The sequence below is a fragment of the Sorex fumeus genome, unplaced genomic scaffold, assembly GCF_029834395.1.
Source record: "Sorex fumeus unplaced genomic scaffold, SorFum_2.1 ptg000078l, whole genome shotgun sequence".
Lineage (NCBI taxonomy): Eukaryota > Metazoa > Chordata > Mammalia > Eulipotyphla > Soricidae > Sorex > Sorex fumeus.
The window spans coordinates 10,666,104-10,676,576 of record NW_026606135.1 but is presented as its reverse complement, the minus strand read 5'-3'; the positions used below and the strand labels follow the sequence as shown (position 1 = coordinate 10,676,576).

Genomic DNA, 10,473 nt, shown 5'->3' with positions numbered 1-10,473 from the left:
GTGCTCAGGGGACCATATGGAATGCTGGAAATCAAACTCAGGTCGGCCGCATGCAAGGCAAATGCCTAACCCGCTGTTCTATCGCTCCAGCCCCCTCAAAAATTCTTTAGAAGAAGTTTTGAATGCTACTATATCACAGGAATTGTTCTAGGTTTTAAAAACCCACGTGATCCAGGAGCAGGGATTTAAAAAATCAAATCTAAGATTCACAGGTACTCTGCAACATGTCAAGGAGGCATCAACACCCACTAAAAGTGAAGCACCCTTGATCAGATTATGTAGCCTTTATATCAGGTATATTTGAAGTGAGTGCTATACGATGGTGTTAGCTGTTGGATAATTTTAGAGTCACACATTTAAAGAAAACACCTGAATAGTGTTTTTTTCAATCTCAAATTTCTACTTCAGCTTCCTATGTTGTCTGAATGATGAGTTTAACTGAAGCTATCAGACAGAAAAGGAGTCTTCTTACTATTCTTTATTTCAAATGAATCTTCTTATAATAGGAAATTTTTTCTACCCAGCTTTTAATTTGTCACCATTTCACTTCAAAGCATTCCTAAAAGCTATTTGAAACACATTAGAATGTTCAAAATTAGCAGATGAACCTATTCATAAATTATGGGTAACCAGTATCAGGGTTTCATCTTCATACATTATTCACAGCAGAAATTCTTGATCCAAATAGAACAACATATCCAGATGTATAAAACTATTTCCTCGGCATACCATCACAAAAATAAAACAACTCTTATAAATAATTACCTTTGGGATATGAAAGAAAATGTAAACATTTTATTTGGCAGTTGTTTCTGAACACATGAATAAATAAATGGAAAAGTACATCTTAATATTTCTCTTTTTGAATAACATTTACCATTAAACACTTATTTACACATCTTCACTGCAAAGAACAGTTACACGATTCAATTTGTCTTATAAAAGGAACTTCCCACATCACTGGACTGGACAGTTAAGGATGGAGATACTGGTAGTGCTTGGTTCTAGCAGTCTCAATGTTTGAAAGGCATTCATTTGCGAATGTGATAAGAGTCATCATGCATTGAGTTCATCCGGATCAGGTACTGTAGAAAGTTTCTGATGGCAGCCACAGAACTGGGTGTCATGCGCTTAGGTCAACAATGACATGTTTGTAAATCTGTGTATTTCCCTTAAAACTGGAAGCAAAAAGAAAATTACGCTTATTAATAGACACATGGGTGAATGATCTCGGTGCCTGAACATTTAATTCCTGAAATTTCACAAATTTGGCTTTCTCTGCATCCCAGTTATACACTTGAGTAAAGGAATAATCACTTCCAAGAATTGCATATTGGTAGTTATTTATCTGCAGAGGCTGAAACACCATGGATCCTCTTGATGGCATCCTCTGAATATCTTGAAATGAGGAGCCTCCCCATTTCATTACTTTGGAATCGCCAATGAATCTTGTCAAGCAAATGTACACATCACCTTTTACTGAGAAGTGCTTTACAGCATATACGTCCTCCATGTTAGGGATGTCGGTTTGGTTAGTGAATAATTGTGTTGCTTTGTTCCACTGATAAATTACAGGACGTTGGGAGCTACTAGACAGGATTAAATGAGGCATCCTGAGTGTCTGCGGTGGTCTGGCTATTTCTAGATATTCCACATCGGTGTCCCTGTACCATGCATGTAAGGACTGGTGGGAGTAGAATCCATTTCCGTTCCATTTGTAAATGGTGGTAAAACCAGCTTTTGAACTGTCAGCAACAACAAAGTACCAGTTGTTTTCGATCTTGAATGTTTCAATGTCATTGGGTTTTCGGATTTTGAGAATTTCAATATCTTGGATTTTTATGAATTTGTTTGCAAAACTGTCTCGCTTATAGATGTGAGAACCTCCAAACAGCTGGGCCACAATAACATAGAGTTGAGTTTCAATGACTATAGGCTTGCACACTACAGTGGACGTGCCTGAGAAAAGACAAAGAGAGATTAGTTGGATGGTCATCTTCTTTGGGAGTCTGTAAACATGCAACTGAGACCATGCAACTTTTACCAAAATCAGCCTGAGAGAAGTTAGTTTTGGTTGATTAGGCAAGGCTAATCAAGACCCCTAGCAGCACAACCTCAAAGTTTTGCACATTTCTATCCCATAGAACTTAGTTACCCCCAATTGACTTGTCATGTTACGTCCAACTGCACTAGATATTTGGGGACATATAGCTACAATCTGAGCTTTCTCCTCTTGATCCTCACTGAAAGGAAGCTTTGCTTTCCCTGACACATAATGAATGATCATTGTGAGAATCTGCATTTCTTGAGAACTTACTATGTGTTTTGATGAATAATCTCATTAAAATTTCTCCTATGGTGCTGGAGAGATGGAACAGCTAGGGTACTTACCTTGCACACAGTTATCTCTGGCACCCCATTTAGTCCCCTGAGCCCTGTCAGGAGTTATCCCCATTTGTTAGCCCTTTAACACTGCCAGAGGTGGTCCCCTAAAACATGAATCCTAAATTTTTATATAAATACTTTGTTCCCTTTCTCAGTTAAGCAGAGAGGTTCAGTGCTGCTTGTGAGAGCAGACAGGGATTTAAACCCAGGTCTCCTACTGTCTTTCTTGAGGCAGGACACACCTGGTGATGCCCAGGGGTTAGTCCTGGCTCTGAAACTCAGTAATAACTCCTGGAAGTGCTTGAGGATACCATATGGGATGCCAGGGATTGAACCTGGATTGGCCATGTGCAAGGCAGGCACCCTACCCACAGTACTATTGCTCAGGCCATGTCTTTATGCTTTTAACCCAGGATATTAACTGGGAGATGTTAAGTGTTCCAGAACTTTTAATTCGGGCTAAGATTCCAAAAGGTTCAGAAACTTCATGAAGTCTTGAGCCTTGGTCTGTATAATCCCTGGCCCTACCTGTAATTGGTTTGCTGTAAGAGTGAACTAATTTCATTTTCCCCTGAGAAAAGAAAGAGATGCCACTTGTCATTTTTCTGAAATTTTAGCTTAGATTGGTAATAAGGGAGAAGAGAAAGAAATGAAATCCTTGAAAACGATAAAAGAATTTGCAACCATGAATGATGTTCCTTAAAGTTACTTTGGAAAATCACAGAAAATGATATGAGATCTCTCAGTCATCTACTCTGTTTTTTTTTAAGAAATTTATATTTCTCAATAGATTTTGCTTTCTTAAAGTAAGTTTGAATCTAGAAATCCAAAGAGAAAGAATAGAAAAATCTGAACCCCAAGCTTTTCTGACTATGAAACTAGGGGTTCAGAAGCAGTATGGTCAGCATGAACTACTCATAGGTCAGACCCATTAGCAAAACTATTTTATTTGTGACCCATTTAAGAATTCAGCTGAGTCTATAACCTCATAAATCACTTATCTTCCCTGGGAATCAGTTTTCCTTTTTTGTACAATGAGCAGGTGCAGTAGAGCAGGGATGACTACAAAATTTCAACCATGTGCTACATTGATTGATTCTGACTACCCAGAAAATGTGTTGAGGATTCTGTCTATACTCTGCAAGAAAGAACACCATGATGGGTTAGAAATATCTGTGATGAGAGAAAAAATAGTTACCATAAATGTTTTAAACATGTGTCCGTCAGGAGTAGATGGTGCCCTCTGGAAGTCTGCAAGTATATTTCCCTTTAAAGTGTTTATCTAAGAGTCATACAAAGCAACTGAAGAACTGAATAGTAAGAACTTGACCTACACTCTCAAAGTTCTGCTGCAGGGTAATGAAAACCAAGGGGAGCTAAAGGAGAAAGGAAGCATAATCTTCCTCTATGAGCAAAAGGAGGTAATTGGGACAGTCTCAATTTGGAGGAGATCCCTTTATTTCATTTATTCATTTGCAGAGCTTTTAATAACAGAGTTTCAGGCACTCAATGTTCCAGCTCCAAATCTCCCACCAATGTCAGTGTCCTTTCACCAATGATCCAAGATTCCATCCTTCTCTTCACATTATGCCACCTCTTTAGCAAACTTACTTTTAACTTATTATCATTTGGATCACATGTTTATAATAGTATTGACGCAGATAGTTTTGATATGCATAGTAATCTCATCTCTAAACCACTGAACAGTCCAAGGCCCTTGACCAATGCCTTGTGTTATTACCAGTTCACCTGGAAAAAATCCCTTGATATTGCTTTTCGGTCTTAAGAAAGCCCCAGATATGTCTTGATCTCTCACGCAGTGGGGCTGATGACAATAAGCAAAGTTCAGTTATGACCCTTTCAGCCTTAGTGAAAGGGTGACCTTCCCTGTGGAGGGTTCAGTGTTATTAGGAGAAGATTCAAAGGTATTAGAGTTTCTACAGAGTTAAATATTTCAGAGAGAGTTCCATGCTTTTATTTATGACTTAAAACCTTAGAAAGTGTTGACATAGAAACTTATGTGATCACTTAAGTAAAAGTTTTAATAGGACAAAATTAAAACTTTCATGATCAAATTAAAGGCAACACAATACTAGAAAGAGGTTTGCTTACTGTAAGATTTCCAGAGTTGTCTCATCTGTATTATTAAGAATCTGCATGAGGGAGATAGGGCTTATAAATTTATTGGAGCATAAAGACGTTTTTGTCACAGTCTTCCACATTAACACTTTGTTGAAATAATGTTAGGACAACAAAGTTTGAGACTTACTGGTCATAGACATCATTATTCTGTAGGTAAGGAAAAGGGAAGCCTACTGAATGTCAGGGTCTTACCTAGTTGGTTTGTGACAGAACATGAATTAGCACCCATATGGATTCCTAGCCCCATGCTTTTTCAATGAAGAAAAATAATTCAACTTTCAATGAATATTACTAAGCTAGGTCCTGGACTGATTATTAAATATATGTTCTGATCTCATTACTTTATAATATCTCTGAATTAAGTATTATTATTTCCATTTTATAAGTGAGGAAATTATGGTTTAGGAAACAATTTCAGGTTACTTAGGCCTTACCTTAAACTTGTGGTTCTAATTACTCTAAGTTTATCAGAAGTATTGTCCCCCCATACCACTCATTTTTTCCTATTGCCCTTGGTCTAAGTAGGAGGTCAAACTCAATCTTAAGATTTTCCACTCAAAATACCCTCCTACCTGTAATGTTGTCATAATTCCGGAAGGTCTTTTCTACATGGTCCCATTCAAGGAAAATGCACTTTCCAGTAAAAGGCTGAGCAATGACTACATACTCATCATTCATATAAGAAAAAGTATCTATGGACAGTGATTGATAAGGCAGGTCTTGAGACTTTGCAAATTCTGCAAAAATAGAAGATAATGATCAGTAACCGAGTGCTAATGTCTCTTTCTTGGCCAGATCTCAAATATACATGAGATATATTTATTTTAGAGAAATAGTAAAATGAAATTGTACTTTGCTTTTAAGCACATGACATTTTAACAGTTCTGAATATTTTTAAAAATGTAATTACATAAGAATATCAGTTCCTGCACATGTTTTTTTTAAAAGTGGTCCTTATTTTAATTTTATGAGGTGAAATATATTACCTGTAATGATGCAATCAAAATCCTTGGGAGAGAGGCTATTGATTTTTCGTTTTTTGTATTCTGGAGGACCTTCACAATAGATGTCTTCGACAGTTGCATTGGTATGGCTTAACCATTCCACCAGCCACTTCAGTTTACAGTCACAATTAAATGAATTCCCTCTTAGGTCCCTGAAAGATAAACTCCAGCTGCTTTTGCTATACCAGGGCCCTTCCTTCTCAGGCATAACATCCACTCTGACAATAAATGACCATAGTAATCTCCCCTATCATCTCTCATAATAATCTACTTTAGAGATCATTCACTTTACTCTCAGAAGGTACCCTGAGTGGCCGCCCCAGTCATCGAAACCTTGTAAACTGCTCCCACTCAAAGTCACAGGTAGCTCAAGTCTAGATTTATATGGTCCAAGAAACTATATAGATATGAACCGCATATTTTATTTTTAAACTTCTGTATGCATATTAAAAACAAACAGTTAAAAATTAATTTTAATGGAACATCTTATTTAATCCAATATGTATCAAATATTCTGATATGCAGACAATTTTAAAATTAACAGTGTGATATTTTGCATGGTCTTTTAAACAGCTGCTGAAGTTTAGTACAAATTTAATATTAACAGTATATCAATTGGAAGCTAAATTTCATCAGAAATACAGATATTACATGTATATATATATACATATTTACTTATTTTTTGTTTTCCCAGGTAGTGCTCAGAGTAGCTAAGAGACCACTTCCAGCAATCATTAATTAAGTGAATTGATTGCTTCAATATTAGGGCTTCCTGATACTGTGCTTCTCTGTCTGAGTATTATTGGAATCTACCAGAAACACGGGATCTGAATCAATGTTGGGTCCACATGCATGCGAGGCATACGCCATTGACACCTAAACTCTCTCCATTGGCCTCCTAATCTGTATTTGGGTTTAATAAAATTTGCAATAAAAAATAGATTCACACTCTCAAATTGTTTCAATTATTAAGTTTTCAATAATTAAGCTGGAAACCAGTTTTTAAGCTGAAAAACTAAATAAAATTTAGTTTATTTAATGTTTGAGTAAAATTTAAAGTTCTGTTCCTAATTTCCATTAGAAACACATTGTTCTCAGTGAACACATATTGGACAGTTCAGGTCTAGAGAGTTCTGGAGAGTGGAATGCAGTGATTATTGTATCAGATTTAATTAAATAATGTAAACTGTTTCCTTTTCTTCTTCCTCACAGATATAATTAATCCTGAACTTATTCCATGCCTACAAATTCAGTTTTAACAGGAAATGACTTCAATACAGAGTCAACACAGATATACAATAGCTCAGGCCCACAATAAGCTACAAAGCATAGGTTAAATTTTCCCTGTGATCCCAAGTCACCAAATTCTCGGTTTATTTGCATTGCTTTTGTTCATAACTAGCATCTCCTTCTTAAAACCCTTCTTAGTTACAGAATTCCTAAGATTCACCCAGAACATGAATAATACTTTTGCAGGGGGTGCAGATCAGGTTGTGTAGTTGGGTCACAACAGAATCAGCTGTGCTCAGGGGCTTCTTCTGCTTCTTGTTCAGGGGTCACTCCCTGCAGTGCTCAAGGGACTATGTACTACCAAGGATCAAATCCAGGGCTCCCAGCATGAAAAGCCTGCTTGACAGCCCTTCGAGTCATTATAAATACTTCAAAATTTCAGAATGTGTTTTAGGGGATACAAGTCAACAAAACCAATAAATCTACCAAGTTGCAACTTCTTCTGTACTTTTTCTTTTAATTCGGTGATATCAGAGTAGATCCAAGAGACCAAACCCATTGCAGGATTTCCTAAAGAGATAAGGCCATTTCTAATGTTTGGGTTTTTGTTGTTGTTTTTTGCTAGAATGGGGTCTAGTTTGACACAAGAATGGGACAAAGGGTTCCCCAAAAAGATGTATCCTCAACTTTTGGTCATGGAATATTGTATAACTTTTAAGACATTCTCAGAACTGACGTCGTCTCCCAAAAATGTTCTGATTCAGAATAGTGAATGTTAACTCTTTTGGACTATTGTAAATAGAGTAGGTAACTGGTCTGTTGGAGATCTCCTTGAAAGTATCCTGATTCTGAAACTCTTGAAAATATGCCGTCAATCAAGAATTGGGATAATTGGCAGGGAGGGTGGGAGCCATACTGCAAGGAACAAAGAAAGTTTCTCATTATTTACTGATTGGAAGTTAAATATAGGGTTCAACAAAAATTACTTGACTCAAGTTGTTTAGTTAATAAAGTTGTTCTGGATATACATATTTTCTATAGCAAAGTACGTTAACAATAAACTTTTGCTTTCATACTTCCTTTCATTTGTTCCTGTATTCTACTTTATGGCATTTAAATATCCTTCTATTGTCCTGGAAGGCACTTAAATAAACTAAATGGCTTTGAGAGGGTTAGACATATATTACTTGCTTCGTTTACAGCAAAATATACAAATTCCTTGCAAAGATCTTTTACTCTGAGGCTTAAAAGTCAAAGTTTGAAAGCACTTTTGTTTGAAAAAGGGTCAAAAATAATTAAGTTCATTCCCTTCCTGGGGTTTAAGCCAAATTCCTGGGGATTAAGCCTAGAGTTGTTGTTCTGTCTAATGATAAAAGGCAAACTTTCTTCCCTTCCCCCCTTCGCGCTCTCTTTATTGACTGACCAAACCCATGGGTGTAACCTTTCATCTACCTCTGTCAGTTTCCCAGACTCCTTTATGTTTTTTCTTTGTAACCCCATTTCCTGCATCTCCTTAGAAAAAAAAGGCACCTTAAAATTTCTGTCTGGGCCTTCTCTTTTCTGGACGCTCCTTGTTATCACTGACTCACATAAAGAAACACATTTTGTCAAAGGAATGTCTAAGCACTATATCTTTAGAATTTCTAGTAATAAGTACCATAGAAGATGTAAACATTAGTCAAAGTAAATTTTAAGTTCATTTAAATTTTAAAATTCCAATTTAATTTTAGTCTATTAAAATTTATACTAGCCATGCCATACATACATTTTTGTAACGATTGCAAATTAATGAATTAGTGAGTAATTTCTTAGATTCTCTTACACATTTGTTAAAGAATCCAGGCCTTTGAAAATGTCTTTTGGAAGTGTCTGCAGATTGTTGTTTGCGAGGCTCCTAAAAAAAGAAAGAAAAAAGTGATGAAAATTATATGAAAATATAGCTAATAAATGTGCTATATGATGAAGTTTAGTTATGAGTGCATTTTGTCTTTCCAGACTATGTTAAACTACTTTTATTTCCTAGATACTACTTAGAATCCTTCTTTCAATTACTGGCCCTTTTGCTTTGAACTCTCCATATATATCTCCATCATGTATCATGGTTAAAACAACATCAACAGGGGCTGGAGCGATAGCACAGCGGGTAGGGCCTTTGCCTTGCACACGGCCGGCCCGGGTTCGTTTTCCAGCATCCCATATGGTCCCCTGAGCACTGCCAGGGGTAATTACTGAGCAAGAGTCAGGAGTAACCTCTATGCATCGTCAGGTGTAACCCAAAAAGAAAATATAAATAAATAAATAAACAAAACATCAACAACAATAACACCAATAATAAGATAATGGTTGAACATAGATCTTCCTATTTAGAACAGAATATGAAAGTCATAGTCTCAGACCTTCCAGTCCAGGGAATTTCTCCCAGCTGATGGTTAACTGACCTAAATGCCTCTCTCCTCATACTGTCCCTTTTCTTCTCTTCCTTTCACTTGCTCTAGATAATAGCTCAACATTCAACTAACGTATCAACAGCTCCAGAATTTGGGAAACACAAATCTGTTCTTTCCAAGAATACTGCACCTCTTACTGTGTTTTCACCTTTTTGCTTTCTTTACACCTCAGAAAATATTTTTCTTGTAAATAGCCATCCATTCATCTATCCAATTATTTTCTTCTTTTTGGTTATTTCCATTCTTTTCTTTTTTGCCCCCAAATTGCTCTCTCTCTTTTTCCATGAATCACTAAAGTTATTCTAATCAAGGTTAGCAAGTAGAAAATAGTCTTGATAGTATGAAGCTAAAGAAAACATGTACATTCTGCAAAATGTAAATGTAATAAAGAATTGATACTGCATGATAGAAAAGGGTTCTACGTACTTTTATATTGGGGGGCAGGCTATATCTAGTAACTTTTAATTTTTAATCATAATTATATATATCATCTTATGTGTTATATGATTATTTTAGGAGTTTTTTTATATAAGAAACACTAAAACTAAAGAATTTATATTGTTGGTATCCAAAGTCCTTTTAAATTCTCTAATGCTTTTTTTTCTAATGCTTTTTAAAATGCTTCAAAATCTTGCCTTTTTTTCTCATATAGTTTGTGATTTCTCAAAAGCAAAAATCTAAGAGTTTTAAAAGATTAGTTTTTTAAGTTGTTTGTGTTTTCTGAGTTTTAGAAATTATTACTTGATTAAAGAAAAGTTTTTCAATGAATGTGAAACATAGCATGGGAACTGAATAAAAATGCTCTTGTCTCAATAACTCAATAACGGTCTATTATGTGCTGAGGGGCATGGCTTTGGAGTCATCTGATCTCAGTCTGAATGCTGACTCCACTATTTACTGGCAGTGTGACTTTGGTTATAAATCTCTGGGACTTAGTTTTTCATTTTTAAATGGAACTAACAATACCTCATCTCATAAGATTGTTGGAATAAAGTAAATGAGACTGAGGATAATCCCTGGCATCAGGACTATTTTCAATGAAGTACAACTAAGGAGAAAGAGGAGGAGGGAAATGAAGGGGTTTCTGTGTATATATTGGCCAAGAAGCAGCATTTTAAAAGTGATCACAAGTATGAACCTCTATGAGTATCTACATTCAAAACATAGTAAAATGTAGCTGAAGAGATCTATTCAAGATTGTGTCTCCATAAGTCATTTTACTGGCAGTTGTTTGAAAAAAGAAAAATCCTGATGTCTTAGACCTG

At 35.9% G+C, this 10,473-nt stretch overlaps 1 protein-coding gene across 1 annotated transcript in view; it reads right to left on the bottom strand.

Moving 5' to 3' along the window:
* Nucleotides 1-463: 463 nt before the first annotated feature.
* LGI1 (leucine rich glioma inactivated 1) overlaps nucleotides 464-10,473 on the bottom strand; it is a 35,052-nt gene continuing 25,042 nt past the window's right edge. The window contains exons 5-8 of the mRNA XM_056130412.1: nucleotides 8,584-8,655; nucleotides 5,514-5,683; nucleotides 5,100-5,264; nucleotides 464-1,959 (exon numbers count right to left, since the gene is read on the bottom strand). Of these exons, the coding sequence (XP_055986387.1) occupies nucleotides 1,124-1,959; nucleotides 5,100-5,264; nucleotides 5,514-5,683; nucleotides 8,584-8,655 (1,243 nt within the window). The 3' untranslated portion in view covers nucleotides 464-1,123. The remainder of the gene's footprint in view (nucleotides 1,960-5,099; nucleotides 5,265-5,513; nucleotides 5,684-8,583; nucleotides 8,656-10,473) is intronic.